The sequence below is a fragment of the Peromyscus californicus genome, unplaced genomic scaffold (assembly GCF_007827085.1).
Source record: "Peromyscus californicus insignis strain IS unplaced genomic scaffold, ASM782708v3 Scaffold_1__1_contigs__length_55948999, whole genome shotgun sequence".
Lineage (NCBI taxonomy): Eukaryota > Metazoa > Chordata > Mammalia > Rodentia > Cricetidae > Peromyscus > Peromyscus californicus.
The window spans coordinates 14705057-14726538 of NW_026294492.1; the positions used below are offsets into that span (position 1 = coordinate 14705057).

Here is a 21482-nt window from a genome sequence, read left to right on the forward strand (position 1 = left end):
AATAAATAAAATGTAAAGTGTTTCTTCACTAGGTAAAAACATTTCTACTCTGAATCTGGAGTGGGACCATGTATAAGGGTTCAATTTTTTATTGAATAACCCCATTTACAGAACAGGTAACACCAGCTGTTTTATAGGGCCTTTACAGATATTCAAGTATGAAATGAAGTGATAGTAAAGCATGAAATGATTGTATAGTGTCAGTTAATAAATACAGTAGCCGGGCAGTGGTGGTTCATGCCTTAAGCCAGCACTCAAGAGGCAGAGCAGGCAGATCTCTGATTTCAAGGCCAGCCTGGTCTATATAGTGAGTTCCAGGACCGTAAGGGGTACACAGAGGAACCCTGCCTCAAATGAACAGTAAGTGCTTGAATCTAGATCTATTATTGTTCAGTAGTTGTTTCTCAAACTTTTAGCACACATGAGCTAGGAAATCAGTGATGAATGACAGGAAAATAAGTAACTTACCAATGAAAATATAGTCAAATGTGTTTTATTAGCACAGAGAAAAGTGATATCTAACAAACTCTGTGAGTGGTTGGTGAGATTAAACAACTTATAGAGTAAAATTAAGTAGAGCTGGAACTATACCCACAAGATCCATTAAGAGCTTCCAGGCTTGTCCTAAGTAGTCTGGACTTTGTCCTCAAGGTAATGTGAAAACAAGGAATCTAACACCTTTAATCCCAGCACTCAGGAGACAGACAAGTGGATCTCTGAGTTCAAAGCCAGCCTGATCTACAGAGCAAGTTCCAGGACAAGTTTCAAGGCTACAGAGAAACCTTGTCTTGAAAAAAAACCAAAAAGGATTTTAAGAATATAAAAGAAAGTGATTTTAAGTCTATTTCTGAATTTAATATGTCTATAAGTCCATACACATTAAGTAAAATACAAAAATGATCAAAAACTATGTATATTTGGTATTCTTATCAATAGAGACCCAACTTTAGATGATGATGGATAATGATAATGATGGGTGTTACTTTTTTTTTTTTGGTTTTTTGTTTTGCTTTTTTTTTTTTTTGGTTTTTCGAGACAGGGTTTCTCTGTAGTTTTGCGCCCTTCCTGGAACTCACTTTGTAGACCAGGCTGGCCTGGAACTCACAGAGATCCGCCTGGCTCTGCCTCCCAAGTGCTGGGATTAAAGGCGTGTGCCACCACCGTCCAGCTTGTTTTGTTTTTTTTAGAAAGGGTTTCTCTACATAGTCCTGACTGTCCCCAAACTCCCTCTATGTACACCAGGCTAGCATTGAACTCACAGAGATCTGCCTGCCTCTGCCTGCCAAGGGCTGGGATTAAAGGTGTGCCCCACTAAGCCTGGCTAGGTTTTAGAATAATTCTAAAGAGATTCTGACACTGCTCATAAACACTACTGGTTTCAAATTTTAAAGATTTATTTCAAAATAATGTAAAGTCTACATATAAACAGTATCACACACACACTCACACACTCACACACACACACACACACACACACACACACACACACAAATCCAGCCTCCTGTACTTAGGATTACTCTTGTAAAATTCCAATACACTTATATTCTACTATGCTCAATTTTTCTATTACTTTCATAACAGGCTTTATTTTTAAAGATATAGGCTGCAGACAAGCGGTGGTGGCGCACGCCTTTAATCCCAGCACTTGGGAGGCAGAGCCAGGCAGATCTCTGTAAGTTTGAGGCCAGCCTGGGCTACAGAGCGAGATCCAGAACAGGCACCAAAACTACACAGAGAAACCCTGTCTCGAAAAAACTAAACAAAAAAATATATAGGCTGCAATCCACACAATTTCATGCCCAGATGCAACACAGCCATTTTCTTAAAACAGCTTTTTGCAAAGAAATTAATTAAAATGCAGGTTCAGGAATATTCTTATACTTAACATCATCTGCTCAGAGTCACATGCTCAACTCTACCCTGGGTCAAAGGTTCCAAGACTCCTCTCTGGTTGGGGCTGGACGCTCAAGTGATTACGAGTACAAACTGGTTTTTGCAAAGGACCCAAGTTCAGTTGCCAGAGCCTACATCAGGCATCTCACAAATGCATTTCTCTTCAGCCTCCTTAGGCACTCATATACACACACGTGTATGTGACACAGACAATAATAAAATCTAAAAAAATTAGGTTCTCCCTGGTTCATCTATTCTGGATTTAATTATTATAGGAATAGAAAATTATATACAAGTATTGGTGCTTTACTCAAGCCACTAAAAAGAAAATTGAAAAACTAGGTTTACTTTCTAAAATACATTTTACGGCTTTAATCACAAAATTATTTAAGCCACTTACAACTTGCCAAAAGAGGAACCTATCAAATTTTGTAATCAATCTGATCAGTAAAACACTGAAATAAGCAAAAGCAGACAGTTTAATTCTGGCCAAATGTGCCATATTTCGTAAATCTTACTTTTTAATTAAAATTTTCAATCCAAGAAAAAAGGAGACTCAATTATTCCCAGGCTATTTTCAAATAAGCATTTTTACTCATTGCTAGGATTATAATTGGTATCTGGCATGGTGGCACATGTCTATTTCAGCACTGGGAAGGGGAGGCCAGAAGTCAGGATCACCCTTGGCTACTTAGCAAGTTGGACTGAGTGTCAAGATATCTCAATGGGTAAAGGTACCTGCTGCCAAGCCTGCAAACCCAAGTTTAACCGCTCACTCCTCCATGCAACACAGTACACAAGAAATGATTTGTTAAGATTATATAACTCTCCCTCCTAAACACACAAGCACATGCCTATTTATAAGTGTTCTTATCTGACATACTTGTATTTCCTAGACCAAATACTGTACTTTTAATCAGCATAAATAATAAAGATTTTAATATACTTGAGCAAAGTTGGGTGGTGGTGGTGCACGCCTTTAATCCCAGCGCTCGGGAGGCAGAGGCAGGTGGATCTCTGTGAGTTCGAGGCCAGCCTGGTCTACAGACCAAGAAAGAGGACAAGAACCAAAACTACACAGAGAAACCCTGTGGTGATATTTTATTTGTGCTTTAATAAAGTTTGCCTGGAAATAGGAAGCCATTTTTAAGTAAGCATAGAAGTCAGGCATTGGTAGCCCACGCCCTTAATTCCGATCACTTAGCTAGCAGAAAGGGTCTCTGTGTGTTTAAGGCCATATTAGAAAATAGAGCCAAGCATGGTGACACACGCCTTTAATCCCAGTACCAACCATAGAGACCTGGAGGTCTGTAGAGACAGGCAGTGACAAGGAAGTGAGGTAGCTGGGCTAAGATAGCCAATGAGAGGGCATAACAGCAAGGCAAGAAAGGTGCAGGTAAGACAGGAAAAGTAGCTTGCATTTAGAAGCTGCAGAGCTGGTGAGGTTAAGGCTGGCTGGTGGCTATTCCTATTTCCCTGATCTCTAAGTCTTTCACCATCCTATATTTGGCTCCATGTTTTTTATTTAGTAAGACCATTCAGAAATTCGTCTACAAACGTCTGTTTTCTATGTATAGTGTCCATTTGTAAAAAAAAAAAAAGTTGTATCTAATACTTATTTCTAACCTACTTTTATATGGGCCAAGTCTAGCCTGCTACTTATTTTTGTAAAACAAAACCAAACAGCTGTTCTATAATTTCTAGATGTTTGAAAAAAAAAAAAATGAACATGCCAAAGAAATGCTAACTTAGGAACCCACGAGTTATATTAAAAACCATTATCCTTATTATGTATAATTTATGACAACTTTCATGCTACTTAGTGGAGTAACTAGCTGAGACCATATGGACTGAAAAGCTTAAAGTATTTGCTGTATTTCCCCTTCTATAGAAAAAGTTTGATGAAGCCCCCTTGATGAAGCTGTACGGTGGTGGCCCACGCCTTTAATCCCTGCCCTCAGGAGACAGAGGCAGGCAGATCTCTGAGTTCAAAGTCAGCCTGGTCTATAGAGCAAATTCCAGGTCAGCCAGGACTGTTACACGGAGAAACTCTGTCTCAAAAAACAAACAAACAAACAAACAAACAAAAACACGTGGAATCAAGTTTGATAGCTTTTATTTCCTTAGAAATACTTTCAAATTATTCAGGTTTCCAAGTGTGCATCAAGTTGTCAAAATGGTTTCAGATCATCTAAATTCAATAAACATCAACTACTGAATGAACTCTGACACACAAAATGCATTTCTTTTTTTTTTTTTAAAGATTTATTTATTTATTATGCATACAACAATGTTCTGCCTGCGTGTAGGCCTGTAGGCCAGAAGAGGGCATCAGATCTCATTACAAGTGGTTGTGAGCCACCATGTGGTTGCTGGGAATTGAACTCAGGACCTCTGGAAGAACAGCCAGTGCTCTTAACCTCTGAGCCATCTCTCCAGCCCCAAAAAGCATTTCTTAAAATTATTTCATTAAGCAAGTATTGTGGTAACAAAACCTGACAACTGCAAAACACAAGAGACTGATGTCACTTATATATAAATGACCCTTAGAATTGAGGATCAAGGACTGTATAGATTAGCTTAGCAGTTAAATGTTTGCTGATCTTGTACAGGATACGTTTCTCTTCCCAGGACCATATCAGGTAACACGTAACTATACTACACCAGCTCCAGGGAATCTGAAACCCTTTTATGTGCTCCAAGGGTATTTACAAGCATTTACATGCTCACACTAACTGACCCACATACACCTAAAGAAAGACAAATACTGAAACTTTTTAAAAGAAAAGAAACTGAGCTGTACCCCATGACCACTAAATTTGAACAAAAGAATGACAATTTGCATTCATTAATAAGGGTAATTTATGCCATGTTAATTTTTCCTACGTATATTTTAAAAATCCAATCTCGTATTCTGGAAGCAGATTAGATGATTCATATCAAAAAGAACCCTCCAAAAACTTTAAAAAATCCAAAGACCAACAGTCTGTAAAATACCACTAAATTTGAACAAAAGAATGACAATTTGCATTCATTAATAAGGGTAATTTATGCCATGTTAATTTTTCCTACGTATATTTTAAAAATCCAATCTCGTATTCTGGAAGCAGATTAGATGATTCATATCAAAAAGAACCCTCCAAAAACTTTAAAAAATCCAAAGACCAACAGTCTGTAAAATTTTAAAACATACCATAAAGTCCCAATAGAATACCTGTTAGGTTTCATGAGCAGACAGGAACAAGTACATTTTTAACAGTAAGAGAAGGATTGAATTAATAAACACATGAGCAAACACATGAATAAAGGAGGCCCAGAGAAAGAAACAAGGCCAGAATGGATACTGCAATTAGGAAAAAACTATAAATGCATCTATCCTTGTAAAAACCCAAAGTAAAATTCCTAGGAAGCCTTAGCAGCACTAACACAGGACAATACACATTTGAGGGAAGAGAAACAGAGCACTTGTGGGCTGGAAATCCAGCTCAGTGTGAGATACCTAGGGACCACATGGAAGGCTCTAAATTCAATTCCCAGCACCAAACAAACAAGCAAAACAACAAAAACCACCTGAGACTTTCCCAACTAAATAATAAATCAAATTTATCCAAAATCAGATAGACAAGTTAGACAAATCTAGAGTGATAAAATTATACAAAACTATATACGCACTATATCAATGTCATATTGTTTGTTTTAACGTACTATAATTATTTTTTCCCTGTTTTGAAACAGGGTTTCTCTGTGCAGCCCTGACTATCCTGGAACTCACTCTGTACACCAGGTTGACCTTGAACTCACAAAGATCCCCTGCCTCTGCCTGGGATTAAAGGCATGCCACACTACCACCCAGCTAATGTACTATAATTATTTAAGGAGGAGGATTAGAAGAAACTAAATAGAAGGGTATGAGGGAATTATCTATACTGGTTGAAACTTCACAAATCTATAATAACCCTTTAAAAAATCCCAAAAATATATTGCACTTAAACTCTCACTCCATATAAGGAAAAAGGGTCAGACTCAAAGCTGAGAAAGGAAGAAGAAAACAGCTATTAGCAAGATGTATCTATATTAATAAACAGTGAAGATGTGCACTTGGTAGGAAAAACAAGAAACAAAGACAAAACTAAGTCTAATATAGACAAAACATACACCCAAGATTGAATTTTATCAATAATAAATACACAACTGAGTTAATTCACATTAGTTAGAACTAGATGTCAAAAAAGTTAACTATTTTAAAGGAAATTCCTTAGGATTCCTGTTTTTGAATAATTCTAAAAATAAATATTCTGATAGGATAGTAGATACAAACATTTTGTTTCTGGACATTTGATTCTCAACTACCCACTGAGAAAAATCTTAGGAACTAAGATTTTATTAAGTTTAGATTTTCAAATTTTAAAATGTGTGTGTGTGTTCTCATGCCATAGCACATGTTGAAGTCAGAGGACAATCTGTAGGAGCTAGTGCTCTTCTTTCTCCTGGGGATTAAGATTAAATTTGGGTCAGGTATTGTGACAAATGCCTTCACCCAACAATTTTGCAGGCCTAAATTACAAATATTTAACCTATGATGAAAAAATAAAAAACAATTTCCTCCATTACTCAATCCTTAGTATGCAATCTATTACTACCAACTTTAAAGGTGTTTTCAAAATTAACAAAATGTCACCAAATCAGGAAATGAGAAAGGGTAATTCATAAAGACTTACCTATATGTGGCTGCTGAGCTGCTGCTAATGCATATTGCTGCTGTTGAGCTGCAGTTAACTGCTGAACTGTTAGTGCATTAGTCCTCTGAAAGAGCTATCAGGGAAAACATTTAATACAAAGATTAATACCAAAATTAATACCAAAACACTGCAACTCTTATTAGAAAGTTGTGAATATTTTAAACTTATTTGAAGAACTTTTTTTTTTAAAGATTTATTTATTATGTATACAGTGTTCTGCCTGCATGTCAGATTTTATTACAGATGGTTGTGAGCCACCATGTGGTTGCCGGGAATTGAACTCAGGACCCCTGGATTAGCAGCCAGTGCTCTTAATCACTGAGCCATCTCTCCAGCCCCTGAAGAACTTTCTTAACCATAACGATATTTTAACAAATGCTGTCAAAACCCCTATCATTCATGTTAATGATCACAGCACTTCAGGTTCTACCTAAATGTTAAAGAGATTCCTATAAAAAGCATACTTCACCTGCTGCTGGGAACTGTAGTCAAAAAGGCCTACAGTAGCTCCTGAAGAGTCCATGGGTACCTGATTACCAGGATAGTCAAACTGTAAGGAATCCAGACCAACTTGGTCCATGGCATCCAGATTCTGAGTTTCAGGATTTGAAAATTCTTCAACAAGTGGTTTATTAGCTGTAGGATTAGGAAGAGGACCCAATCCTTCTGGGGGATTACTACTGGGGCCAAGGCGCTCAACTACTTCAGTTGGAGAGGCTTGACGACTTCCAGGAGTACGACTAAACAAAGAAAATAGAAAAGCACTATGGGTAAAATGGTAAAGTATGAAAAAACAAATGGTCCCCAGAATATAAAGAATAAAGGTTTTCTGAGCCATCAACCATTCCATTTCTCACGTTTTTTCCTATTTAATAACTACTTAAGAGTTGACATAGTTTCAGTATTTTTAGTATTATTACTTGCTCAACTTGAATAGCGTATCATATAACTCAATCATAGAGGTAAGATAAATACACAGGTAAGAAAAGTTGTCCATTATTACAACTTAGGACTATACTACCTGAAACTTTTGTCTAAAATCATAGGCAAAAATTAAGACAAATAACAAATATGACAAGACTCAAAATAAAAATCTACCCAACAAAAAACTGACCAGACATGATTATGGTTTTCATGACTGAAAGAAGCCTCAACTAAAACAAAAGGCTGACTTATGACTCTAAGGTTTTCTGAGCGAATCCTTTCATCTTTTGGACCTGCTTCCTTAATTAGAATGAATGTACGACTGGGTAGTTCTAACTAAAAGAACAAAAGAAAGAATGAGCAAGAAAGCAAGCAGCAGCCAATCAACCAGCCAGCCTCTTTCAGAGCCCTGTATAATAGCTACCCAAAGACCATCCTTACTATATCAAGTTGTTTCTGTTTAAACAATCAAAAAGAAATGAAAATGTAGAAGTTTTTCAAAACTTAAAGTATATAGTATACACAAAAAAATTCTATATAAACAAAATAAAACTCAACATTTCTCTATCCTACTATGGCTTCTCCTTTAATTTCCCCAAGAAATCCATTAATATTGGATTAAAATTTTAGTGCCGGTTTCCCTTTGTATCAACATCCTTCATGTTTCTAATTCTTTTTACATCATGTTTAATCCTAAATTACAATCTATCTCTTTCTCTTCTACCTATTTTATATAGGAGCCTTACTCCAAGTATACTGCTTTAAGGATCTATGCACTCACAGTAAATTCAAAGCACAAGCACTTAAGGTTAGTGGTAATGAGTGTTTACTGGCCTTAATGTCAGCTGTTCCATCAATCCTAACAAGCCCCTAATTTGAGGTGTTCCACATTGGCCTAAATTTGCTAGCATATACAGAGTAGTTTACAAAGTAATTCTTAATTAAAGAACAGTTTACTGGGCATTTAAACATTTATGCTGCTTTCAAGTAAATCACTGTCTTTGCAATATTGTATTTCAAATTTCACCTTTAGCCATACCTAACTTGCATGGGAACAGTTTAACAGTTTTTTTTTTTTTTCACTTGAAACATAAAAATCAGCCAATTAGAAAAGGTGGAATGGCCCTAAACATTCATTTTAGTTTTATTTCAGTAATGTATATACTCATGATATATGCATTACTATAAATTTTGTGGAAAAGTTGAAAGAGACCATAAAGCCATAGCTATTCTTCTGAAAAATTTTTACATGTCAAGTAGTAATACTTTTTATTTAATTAGCAATTTCAAACTTAATGGAACAAAATATACTAATAAAGTAGTTCATATTAATCTTTTTGGTGTTTTGTCTGTTTTTCGAGACAGGGTTTCTTTGTGTAGCCCTGGCTGTTCTGGAACTCACTATGTAGACCAGGTTGGCCTTGAACTCATAGAGATCCGCCTGCCTCTGTCTCCTGAGTGCTGGGATTAAAGGTGTGTGCCATCACTCCCTGGCTCATATTAATGTTTAAAGGGAGAAACAACATTTCACACAAAACGACTCAATACAGCAAAAGCAGAGAACAAAAAGAAAACATTGTGCTATCAGTGGTGCTATTTTCTTGCTATAGTTAATGGTATATTAACACTTCAATTATAAATATATAATCAACCGAGTTTTAAATGCCGGTCCTTCACTAAAACTTAAGTAACAGCAGAAAAGCAAAATCAGTAAAAGGTTCTAAATAAAGAACATTAAATGTATTTATCAAAAGATGTTTACTGGTTTTGGATGCTTTCTTGCACGAAGAACAGAAGAAAATGGCACTTTAACAGACTTATTACTCTGCTTTGTTACATGAAGGCAGTAAGTGTGGGAATATAAAATTCACAAAGTAACTATGCTGTTATCTAAAGTTCTGTGGTCTGTGAGGTAAAGCTCAACTACTACTAGAAGCTGCAGGGGTCAGGCTGAAGCATCAACTTTCTAGCATACAGGTAAGTGTGTAGTGCTTAATTTAAAAACCAACAGCTAAACGAAAATATGTATTTAACTGCTAGAAACAATAAAAAACTTCAAGAATTCAAAGCTTAAAAGCCAACTATTTCCTATTTGAAGAACCAGTTATGTATTAGCCCAATTCATATACTCTGAAAAACCACTGATTCCTCATATATCCAAGATGAAAAAGAATCAAATGGCCAGAGATGGAGAAGTAGTTAATACAACAATACAAGAGAAAAATCCTACTGGAAGGTACTCAAGCACAATTTGAAAGAAGGGGAAAAAAATCATATTAAACTATAATTCACTAATTAGCAAAGAAAAAAGTTCTAATTTAGTTCATAATAGACAAAAAGTAATCACAGTTTTTAACACTACTCTTCCAACATAACACCCTGTTTTTGATACTATTTTGAAGATTTACAATGATTTATGATCATTAATTTTATGAAAAAATATTCATACAGATTAACACAAGGTACAAAGGAAATAAAGTAACCCTAAATTGGAAAACCATCTAAATTAATCACATAACTGCAATAACTCCTGAAAGAGGTATGTTTTTCTTCTTGAAAAAGTTAGAAATCTTACTTAAAATCTTTGCAATCGGCATCCATTCCATTTGGCAAACCTCTGCCATTTATTTGAGAGTCCTCCTCATCTTGTTTAAGATCTCTGTTTTGGTCCTCCTCAAATGGAGAAGCCTTGCCTTTTTGATCTCCTTTCTCAGGTCCATCTGTTTCAGCATCTCTAGTACCCTGAGGAAAAAGAATCTGTTTGATTCTCAATACTTAATGGAACACAAAAAAAAGGGCACCAAGAGGTGGCCTAGAACTACCCTGTAGTGCATGTAATGATAGAAAACAATCATTTATTTTTTTAAGTGAATTAATTTAGCAAAGGCCAAAAGACTGAGTACACCTGACATTTATAACAGAAGGGCTAAGTCAACCTTAACTATAGCGGTATAGGAAAAGCAGTAACACCACAAATTAGATTCAATATTTAATTCATACATGATTTGATTTAGTTACAGATAAAATACTATCAAGAACAAGCAATTTTACCTTTGCAAAGTTTTAAAACATGATTTACCTTTTTTAACACAGTTAAAATGCAAATACTTGCAATTATTCTAAAATTTCATGTATTTCGTGAACTAAGTGAAGAAAACAAAGAACAAATAGCTTTAAAGTTTCTTTCAGTTCTATGGACAGAAAGATAAGCTAATTAAGCTGGAAGCAGTGGCCCATATCTGTAATGCCAGGACATGAGAGACTGAGGCATGACAACCACCATGAGTTCAAGATCAGCCTAGTCTACACAGAGAGTTCCAGGCTAGCCAAAGTGATTCAGTAAGATCTTATATCAAGACGAAGAAATAAAAGAGCAAAATACCACAAAGCAAACAAAGTCATTGAAAATATTAAATTTTACCAATGATCCTTTGCAACAAACACTTGCAAGTAAAGATATAAGGATGAAACCAAAAAGAAAATACTAAACCTTTGTTCAAAATACTTACAAAAGTTCCCTTCCTAAATCGAGAATCCAATTTATCAGCAGGAGAGGAACTTAATACATATTCTACCATGCTCACACCAAGGCCTCCACTTTCTGAGCGCGGAGAAAGAATTGCATTTACTTCACTGTTTCCATGAAAACTCTGTCCAGATCTTCTCTGTACCATAATAGGCTGGGACATTGAATGATCTGTTTGAAAGAAAAACACAATATAGTTTTACTTTTAAGTTAAATAAAATGTAGTTATATAAATTAAGACATCAATTTAAGAAAAATCAGTATTTCCTTTAGTGTAATATTTTTGTTATAAACAACTTTACATTCTGAATAACTGGAACATGTTTTTTCAAATAATACATTTTATTATTTGTGTATGTATATGCGTATATGTTTGCACATGCATGTGTAAGTCAGAAGACAATTATTTGAAGACAGTTCCCTCCTTCCACCTTGACATGGGTACCAAAGATCGAACTCAGGTAGTCAAGCTTGTGGAAAGTGTCTTTACCAGCTGAACCAGTATGTTTCTTAAAATACAGATGGAACATCACAAGACAACTTCGTGGAGTTGTTTCTCCCACCATTACATGAGTTTTATTTAGTGATTACAGCTTATACAAAGAAGAGTCAAACCAAAAAAAATATATCATTAAGGCAGAAAAATGACTCTGATGGCTGAGTTGTTTTTAAGTATTAAACCATTAGGAATAAAACCTAGAACAGAAAAAAGAGATCACAGTTCTCATGTTCAGTTATATATCACACAGACCCAGAACACAGTTATTAACATAATAAATACCAATCTGATTAGAAAACCGAATCCCAGAATTTTATGTTCACGGTGAAAAACCCAAGTATCAGATAAATACTTTCTGGTTTCTTTTATTTTAGAAAATTATACCTCCAACATGCCTGTTGAAAACAAAAGGCAATTTTTAACATCTGAGAGCTAGCATAATTTAAATACAATCAACAAATTAGAGGCAGCATTCAAATAAGACTCTTCTACCTCCCACTTGTATCCGTAAAAGATTTGTCATTTTATCTTTTCCTTTAATCAATTACCTTCACAGTTTAAATACTAGTATACTGTGAATCATGATAGGCATTACGATACAATGGGGAAGGAACCCAAGAACAAACAAGACAACCTGACTTAGTTAGAATTACTATTTTAGAATTACTACTGCTATGATGAAAAATCACGACCAAAGGCAATTTGGGGAGGAAAGGGTTCATTTTACTCACAGTTCCATGTAAAAATATATCAAAAGCAGTGAGGGCAGGAACCTGGGGACAGGAGCTGATGCAGAGGCCACGGAGGAGTGCTGTTTTGCTCTCGAGGCTTGCTCAACCTGTTTTCTTATAGAACTCAGGACCACCAGCCCAGGGATGGCACCACCCACTATGGGCTGGACCCTTCTCGCATCAATCACTAATTAAGATCAGCTGGATCTTATGGAGACATTTTCTCAATGTCTCATTTTGTGTCGAGTTGACATAAAACTAGCCAGCATACAATCCTTACCCTCAAAAAGAATGAGTATAGAGTCTGGGGATGTAGCTTAACTGGTAGTGATTGCCTAGCATTCGTAAGACTGAGTTTGGTCTTTAACACTGTGTAAGATGCATAGTGGTGCACACCTGTGACCCCAGCACTTGGAAGTAGAAGCAGGACTATCAGAATTTCAAGGTTAATCTCTACTATACAGTGAGTTCCAGGCCAACCCAGGGTTACATTTAATAGAGAGAAATCATAAGAGGATAAAGTCCCTAAAATAATCCAGAATATTACAGGAATATAAAGCATGGGCAATTGATTCTTCCCAGTGTTAAGGTGAATCCAAAAGGAAATATTTAACTTGTATATGAAGAACAGACTTACAAAGTGGGACAATGAAGGAGGAGAGTCCTTTACTTACAGAAATCAGTATGTTCCAAACATGCTAAGAGAATGTAACTATCATAACTACTTGAGCCTCAAGGTAGTAATACATATGATTAAGCCTCTCACAGCAGTGGAAAAAATTTAACTATTACTATGGGTATGTACATGTGCCATGGAACATACGCAGAAGTCAGAGGACAATCGGGACTGTTCTCTCCTTCCACTCTGACATGACTTCTGGGGATACAACTCATGTCCCCAGGCTTGTGTAGAAAGTGCTTTGGCCCATCTCACTGGCCCAAGAATTTTCTTTCTTTTTTGGATACAGGATCTCAGTATGTAGTCTTTTGATGGGTGTAGAACTCAGTATGTGGACTAGGCTGGCCTTGAATATCTGTCATTCAATATATACTTGTTGTTAAGTAAACAAATTCCATTTATTTCAAATTTCCTCATGATTTCTAGTAAAACAAATAATCATTAAAATTTTTACCTACACAGCTAAAGTTAGGAGGAAGAAAGACTCATGAACTGACCTCCATTATAAAACTTAAAGCGAGTTCCCTGAAAGACGCAACGCTACACAGAGAAACAGTCTCGAAAAACCAAAAAAACTTATATTTTCTGTCATTCATCTTAAAAATGTAACCTAGTAATTACCCATTCAATTAAAAAAAAATTTTTTTTATTTTAAATTTTATGTGTGTAGCAAACACACATCAGTGAAATGCCTAAAGAGATGAGAAGAGGAAGCCACATCCCTAGAAGCTGGAGTTACTGGCAGTAGTAAGCCACCTGATGTGGGTGCTAAGAACCAAACTCAGGTTCCCCACAAAATTGGCACAGGCTCTTAACCCTTTGCCCAGCCTGCACCCCTCCAAGTTCGGTTCTCACTAATGGCCTTATCTCAGAGTTCTGCTTGTCTCCATCACAACATTCAACTTTTTTTTTTTTTTTTTTTTTTTTTTGCTTTTTCAAGACAGGGTTTCTCTGTGTAGCTTTGCGCCTTTCCTGGAACTCACTTGGTAGTCCAGGCTGGCCTCGAACTCACAGAGATCCGCCTGGCTCTGCCTCCCGAGTGCTGGGACTAAAGGCGTGCGCCACCACCGCCTGGCACAATATTCAACTTTTATAACACATTTTCTTCCAATCAAGTTATTAAACAACTATTCTCCTATGTAAAGGATGTGCTACTTATAGGGAACGTGAGCCCCAGCACAAACTTCATGTTTTAAACTGTGCATTTATTCTAATATAGCTCAATTATACTACAAGAAAAATATTCAAGGGAGTGAATCTTATCTTTCTAATCTCCAAATCTGGCACATTAGCTGTCATATATTGGCTGAACAAAGAAAATTTCAAATATTGTAATCTAATAAAAATATAAGCCAAAACTAGCTGCTAATAAAATTTTTGATCTATGAATTTTCTGCAACTCCCTTTCCTTTAGGATTTTAACTTTGGAGTATTTACTTTACACGGTAACAAAAAGCTTTAAACTGGCCTGGCGGTAGTGGTGCACGCCTTTAATCCCAGCACTTGGGAGGCAGAGGCAGGTGGACCTCTGTGAGTTCGAGGCCAGCCTGGACTACCAAGTGAGTTCCAGGACAGGCCTCAAAGCTACACAGAGAAACCCTGTCTTAAAAAAAACAAAAGAAAACAAAAACAAATCAGTTTCTTGGGTCTAACTTTCTCCTCTGCTGTGGGATAATGCTTCTGTACACTGGTTTACTAAAACACTGATTGGCCAGAAGCAAGACAGCAAGTATAGGCAGGATATACAGACAAGGAAAACTCTGGGAAGAGGAAGGCTGAGTCAGGAGATGGCAGCCCACCATCCAGGAGCAGCATGTAATGGTAAAGCCACAGAAAATGTGGCGACATTATAGATTAACAGAAATGGGCTGAGTTTAAGTGTAAGCGCTAGTTAGTAGTAAGCCTGAGCTGAGAAGTTTTAATTAATATAAGCCTGTGTGTGTTTACTTGGGTCTGAGCAGCTGCAGCCTGGGTGGGACACAGGAAAACTTCAGCTACACTCGTCACTACTTAATGGTAATCTAAAGTATTTCTACCTGTTCTGTTTCTAGGAGGTCTGGGTCTGTATTACCAATTTACATGATTTCTGAATGTGGCTAATGTTTTACAAGCTAGACTAAGGTCAATGTCACTCAATAAAAATTTAAGACAGAAAATTCTAGTAAGTTAGTGTATCTTCTAGTTTGATAGTTTTCATAATTTTATCATTAGAGTTAATTCAGGAAACAAAAAGCTTATTAAAATCATGTGGTAAATGTATCTATCTAATCAATAAAGTGTATTGTCAGGTAAGAGCTAACTACTGTTAAGAAATCTAAACTAGGCCGGGCGGTGGTGGCGCACGCCTTTAATCCCAGCACTCGGGAGGCAGAGCCAGGCGGATCTCTGTGAGTTCGAGGCCAGCCTGGGCTACCAAGTGAGTCCCAGGAAAGGCGCAAAGCTACACAGAGAAACCCTGTCTCGAAAAACCAAAAAAAAAGAAATCTAAACTAAAGCCAGACCATGGTGGAAGACACCTTTAATCCCAGCACTGCAGAAGCAGAAGAAGTGGATCTCTTCAGTTCAAGGCCAGCCTTGTCTATGAGAGCCGTGGCTATACAGAGAAATCCCATCTCAAAAAAAAACCTCACAAAAAAAAGAAGAAAAAAAAGAAAGAAAGAAATCTGAACTATAAGCTTCAACAAAGGTATCACAAATTTTCCCCCTAAATTTGTTTAAGGATAGGCAGGGTTTAAAAAGAAACACTGAATTTATTCCTAATTTTCACCCAAACACTAATAACTTACGAGAAGTTCCCCATGCAGTCTCTCTCCATTCATCATCCGCAAGAAATATGCCTTTTTGTCCATCTTTTGTTGAATCATCAGGTTCCCAAAACTTTTTGGTAGGCAAAAGCTATTTGAAAGGAAAAAAAAAAAACAACAACAAACAAACCTTTTATAATGTCATACAATTTACAAAGAGTAAGTATATAAGGAACTGCAAACATCACTCATATGTACATGTTAGCCTTCAAGTACTCTGTTTTCCAAGCTATCTCACTGAAAAGCAACGTAACTCCTCATTTATGCACTGGCTCTGATAATTCTAGGTCTTTAACTTTATTACTAGTTTCAAACATCTGTTATATCCTGATTTTCTTTCTTTTTAAATTTTCATTAGATTTATTCACTTTGTGTGACTTCTGCCTGTATGTATGCACGCACACCACATGGGTTCTTAGTGCCCGAGGAGGTCTGAGGAGGGTATCAGATCCCCTTAGACTGGAGTTATAGATGGCTGTGTGCCACCATGTAGATGCTAAGAAGTGAGCTCAAGTTCTCTTAAAGAGCAACAAGTGCTTTTAACCACTAAGCCATGTCTCCAGCAGCCTCATAATTTTCTTTATATATAACTCTCTTTAAAAGACTTACTAATTTCCTGTTAAAGATAATAAAAATGCCCAAAGAAATTATTAAAAATTTTCTTTCACTTCTAAAAGCTGCCAGTGAACAAGCTCTCAAACTTCCAGAACACAAAGGTTTTTGGGTTTTTTTTTTTGGGGGGGGGGGTTGGTTCTTCAGTTATTCACCAGCAGTAAACCTCACAACTCTTACTAGCTCTTAAATAGCACCGATATGTCAAGCCCAAATCAGAAAGCATCAATAACAGAATACACAGAAAGAAAAACCCTAACAGTATTTTTGAGGTAATAATCTTATGATCTTAAGCTCTACTCTACATGGTAACATGTGAAAATTACAGTCAGTAGGACCATTAACTTACTCTTTCTATCCCTGACACTTGGAAGTAGAATTATGTTTGCTTGAATAGATTGTTTTCTTAGACATACATTTGGCATTTTAAGTAAGCATTCATAAGACATTATTTTCATCCTATTAAATGCCAAGTAATTCAGCACTCATAATAATCAAACCTGTATATACTACTAGTACTACATTGATCACTCTAGTTACCTGTGTTTGCCTCTTTAAAGGCATGGTGACCTCATCTTCAGAGAACTTACAAACACAATGAAATAAAACATAACTCAGTAATACCCGATTTAGGGTCTGAAAGATAATGTAGTGTATATTTTCAGGAAGGGTGAGTTGCAAGGTGAGAAATACAATAAGCATAAATGAAACATGAAGCCATGAACAAAAGCAAAACTTAAGAAAATGCAGTGTTATACATATAGAAGCTATAAGAAGATCCAAATTTGACACTGGTAAAGCTCACCAGGTTGATCATGAGGACCCATGTTAAAAGAAACTCAAAGTTTTACTAAAGGAACAGGAAATCAAGACAGGTTAGCAACAGTAGTTCAAGTTGTAAAACTGATAGAATGGGGAACTAGAAGCAAGGAAACTAGTTTAAGAAAATCACAAGGCCAAGACAGTAAGAACTGAAAGAGGGTACTGGTAGAAAAGAGCTGAGAAATAAATGGATCTCAGAAGACATTTTAGAAGATCAAAAGGAGTTGATTACAAATGGTGGAAAATGCATAAAACTTACACAATAAATGACAGTGTTGCTAAATCAAACTGAGAAGTAGTGTTGAATGGAGAAGAACATGTTCCTAATTTACAGATTTTTTTGTTTTTTTCCTGAGACAGGGTTTTTCTGTAGAACAGCCCTGGCTGTCCTGGAACTCATTTGTAGACCAGGTTGGCCTTGAACTTACATTCAACTGCCTCTGCCTCCCCAGTGCTAGGATTAAAAGCATGCGCCACTATGCCTGGCCTACAGATCTTTTATAAAATAAAAATTTATAATTTTAAAGAAACCAACTTTTTTTTTTAAGTCCAGCTTTTACAAGTTAGGATCTTTCTAAATGACATGTCTTGATTAAAGTACAGACATTTTAAAGACTAGTCTCTGCTGACAAAGACTCCAGTAAGTACAAAACATTTATTTTATATATTGAAATAAGATAAATAACTACCAGAAGCACTAATAGAAGCAGCTAAAGCATTCATCTTCTGAGAGAGTAGAAATAACATGTTCCACTGAGAAGACTAGTCCATTCTTTGAGATAATATTCCGAGTGCCTTCATAGCCACTGCTTCACCTGCAAATTGCAGGACTAGGAATGAGCAGTGGTAAAGCGGCACCTGCCTCGCATACATAAGGCGCTGGGTTCCATCCTCAGCATTACAAAAAATGAAATTTCTAGAAAATATATTGCTTAAGTACTGGGAAAAACCCCTTGTCAAATATTCAATGCCAATTTTGCCCATCACTGCTAAGAAAAACTGTATTGATTTTGCAAACCTGTATAAGGCACTGGATACACAAGGAAATAATTTAGCTAAAAGTAACACTTCTACTAAAAATCTTCAGTACACTCTAGAAATACTTTTTATCTTTTTAAAAAAGTATTTTTAGTTGAGTGTGCGTATGCTGTATGCAGTGCATACACATCAGTGTGTTTGGAGGCCAGAGCAAGATGTGTCTTTATCTATGACTCTCTGCCTTTTTGCCTTGAGACAAGGACTATGGCCACACTGAAAACTCACCTTTTGGCTAGGCTGGCCCAGAGGGCGCTACTGAGATCTTCCCAAGTCTAGAGTTATAGGCAATCATGGCTTTCTACATGGGTGATAGGGATCTGAACTCAGGTTTTCAGGCTTGCAAAGCCAACCCTCTTTCCTCCTCAGCCGTCTGCCTTGCTCCTTAGAGAATACCTTCTGTGACAATTAAAACAGTAATTGAAGTACTCTGCCTAGCGTGTGACCCAGAGGTTAAAATGGACTAAACACAGGTAAAGGCAACTACTCAAGGACAAAAAGTTCAACAAAAATGGAGATTAAATGAATTGAGACAAAGAGACTGTCTCCAAGAATTCTAAGTGTAAACAAGGATTCATATTATAGAAAACAAGGCTAAGAAACCTTAAAATCTAAAACATATTTCACCTATTATCACTCCCTAACTCACAAACCTATGAGTCTATACCATGGTTGGGACACTCAATGGTTCTCCAACCTCAAAACTCAGATATGACTGACAGAATTTTTTTCCTCCAGAAAAAATTTATGGCTTCCCTCTCACTGTGAAGAAATACGTAAGAACCCTATCCACACTGCCTCATAAACAAATCAACCAAATTCCTGCTCCAGCATTTGAGGCACACTTATGCATCACACTTTTCTTCTATAAACTGTTGAGCAAAAATCTCAAGTTAGCCAATTAACATTATTGTCTAAAACTAAGTTCATACAGCTTATCTCTGAACTCAGATACTTTCAAGAAAAGGGATGTTGCGACAACAGATCATATCTGAACTACTCAGGAAAAAAATTAAGGTATAAGATCACTCTACTTGTAATACAAGTAAGTTCACACACACACACACACACACACACACACACACACACACACACACACACACACAAAGATGAAGTTGTAGAGAACAGCAACAAAGAAGAAACCACGATTTAATTTCCCAAAGCCCTAAAATGGTGCTTTCCTACTCTTTAATCTTTTCTGTAAAAAAAAGATAGTAACGATTTTCAGCTTTTCAATTTTTTTATTTGTAAAGAAAATATAATAAACCTGTTATTAGATTGAGACTACAATAAAAGACCACCAAGAGACTGTTTAATGCATCATCTAGCACCTAGGAGTAATACTAGGAACCCTTTCATAGCCAAAGTATATAAGTCATTTAATTAGATACAAAGAACTGTATCTCATTACCAAGATTTTGTCTCTAGCCATTTCATTTCTTCTTTCTTGTGTTCGTTTAAGTATTTCAGAGAGATGAAACCCTACTTATTAACTAAGAATAGTTGTCTAATGTAGTCTTTCTGCATAAGGAAACACAGCCAGAAGTTCAAATGCCAAAGGTTTACACATACATCTTATAAAAAGCACCACTGTGATTTAAATCCTTTGGTTTCGTTGTAAGGCTTTTCTCTTTACATTTAACTACTATAGAAAATAGTTTTTTTCTCAATCTTAGTGTAATTCATAAGTATTTCTAGGAATTTTCGTTATTAAGATTATTACTAGGTAAATCAAAAGTTTAAGATTACTGATATTCTTAACTAAGAATAGTTGAGACAGTGATTTTATAAATATACTGCAATCCTCTAATTACTATCTGAAATAGTTGATTTTCTTCGCAGTTTTTATTTTTTGAAACAGGGTCTCGGTGTAGTCCTGGCGCCATGTAACCCACATTCCTCGAACTCAAGAGATCCCCCTGCCTCTTACCTCCTGATTGCTGGGATTTAAGGCATGTGCCAATATTTCTGGATAGTAAAGCTGTTTGATTCCATTTATCCGTAACAACTCAGATCAGTAAGAGTTTTTTGAGTTAAGTCTTAATTCTGTTTTCAAAGAATTCAGCATTAATTGTATAGCTTAGTGAAACTTTTGCAAAAACGGAGGTTTCTTTAGTCTCCCCGATACATTTTCTACTCTGTTACTCTACTTAAGATTTTGCTTTTAAGTCAGGATCTTATTTTGTAGTTTTAGCTAGCTGGAACTCACTATGTAGAGCGGCAAGCACAAAGATCCACCTGCCTCTCTCTGCCTCCCGAGTGCTAGTATTAAGGGTGTTCATTACCATGCCAGGCTCTCTCTACTTGAGATTTTAAAACATAAACTTTAAATTTTAAAACACAGTATTTTTCTAAATTACTGTGCCAAAATAGGAGAATTTATTTACCACACTAAGTTATGAAACTGCCCCCCAAATAAAACTCATTAACTCGGTAATCTTAAATTTTCATTTCCTCAAAAAATTTTGGGCAAGGTCCCTTTATTCTGTTATTTGAAAATTAAACAAGAGCCAGCTATATGCACCCTAATAAACTGGTAACAGTTAACAGGCATGTGCCTCTTAGTGTACTTGATTAAAATACTACATCTCTAGACACGCTAATAAAGTCAAATACCCCTTCCTATGACCCGTATTGGTTGTAAGCCACATGATACAATGGAAATCAGTAGATCTTTTGACAAAAGCATGGTACTGAGAGGGAAAAGAGTGAGTTTATGAATAGATAAATACAGATTCGCTTCTATCTTTGGGTGAACCACCTCCTATCTTTGGGTGAATGACCTCCTGATGACAGCTCAATAAACCCATCAAGAAATATAAAAAAATGTACATTTAAAATGAATCCTAGAAGTAAACACAATTCTCCATACATTAGAGATTTATAACAGTTCAGACCCAATAAGCAAAATTTTCTTTAAAAGGAAAGAACAGGGGGAATATATATATAATATAATATATATATAATACATATATATATATGTATTATATATATATTAACAATACAAAAACAACGTGACAGCAACTTTAGAAAATTCAAGAGCCAGAGAATCCCGGCTGCTTTAATTTATTCCAATGAATGAATTCTGGAATAAAACAAACACCTCACCTGTCAGGAAAGGAGGAGAAGACTGGTGAGAGAGAGACAGGCAAAGAAGGAAATCCCAGAAGGTTCCCTGCTGCCTGCGAGATGAGGAAAGATAGAAAGGCTTGTGGGAG

At 36.2% G+C, this 21482-nt stretch overlaps 1 protein-coding gene across 9 annotated transcripts in view; it reads right to left on the bottom strand.

Annotated features, from left to right (window-relative positions):
* Pum2 (pumilio RNA binding family member 2) overlaps positions 1–21482 on the bottom strand; it is an 83135-nt gene that overhangs the window by 41605 nt on the left and 20048 nt on the right. For 8 of the 9 annotated variants that reach the window (XM_052745941.1, XM_052745943.1, XM_052745940.1 and 5 more), the window contains 5 exons: positions 15778–15886; positions 11066–11253; positions 10132–10298; positions 7102–7372; positions 6612–6705 (listed from right to left, as the gene is read on the bottom strand). In XM_052745941.1, the coding sequence (XP_052601901.1) occupies positions 6612–6705; positions 7102–7372; positions 10132–10298; positions 11066–11253; positions 15778–15886 (829 nt within the window). Of the gene's footprint in view, positions 1–6611; positions 6706–7101; positions 7373–10131; positions 10299–11065; positions 11254–15777; positions 15887–21372; positions 21447–21482 lie in introns of all 9 variants that reach the window. The other variant, XM_052745944.1, reaches the window with a different exon arrangement.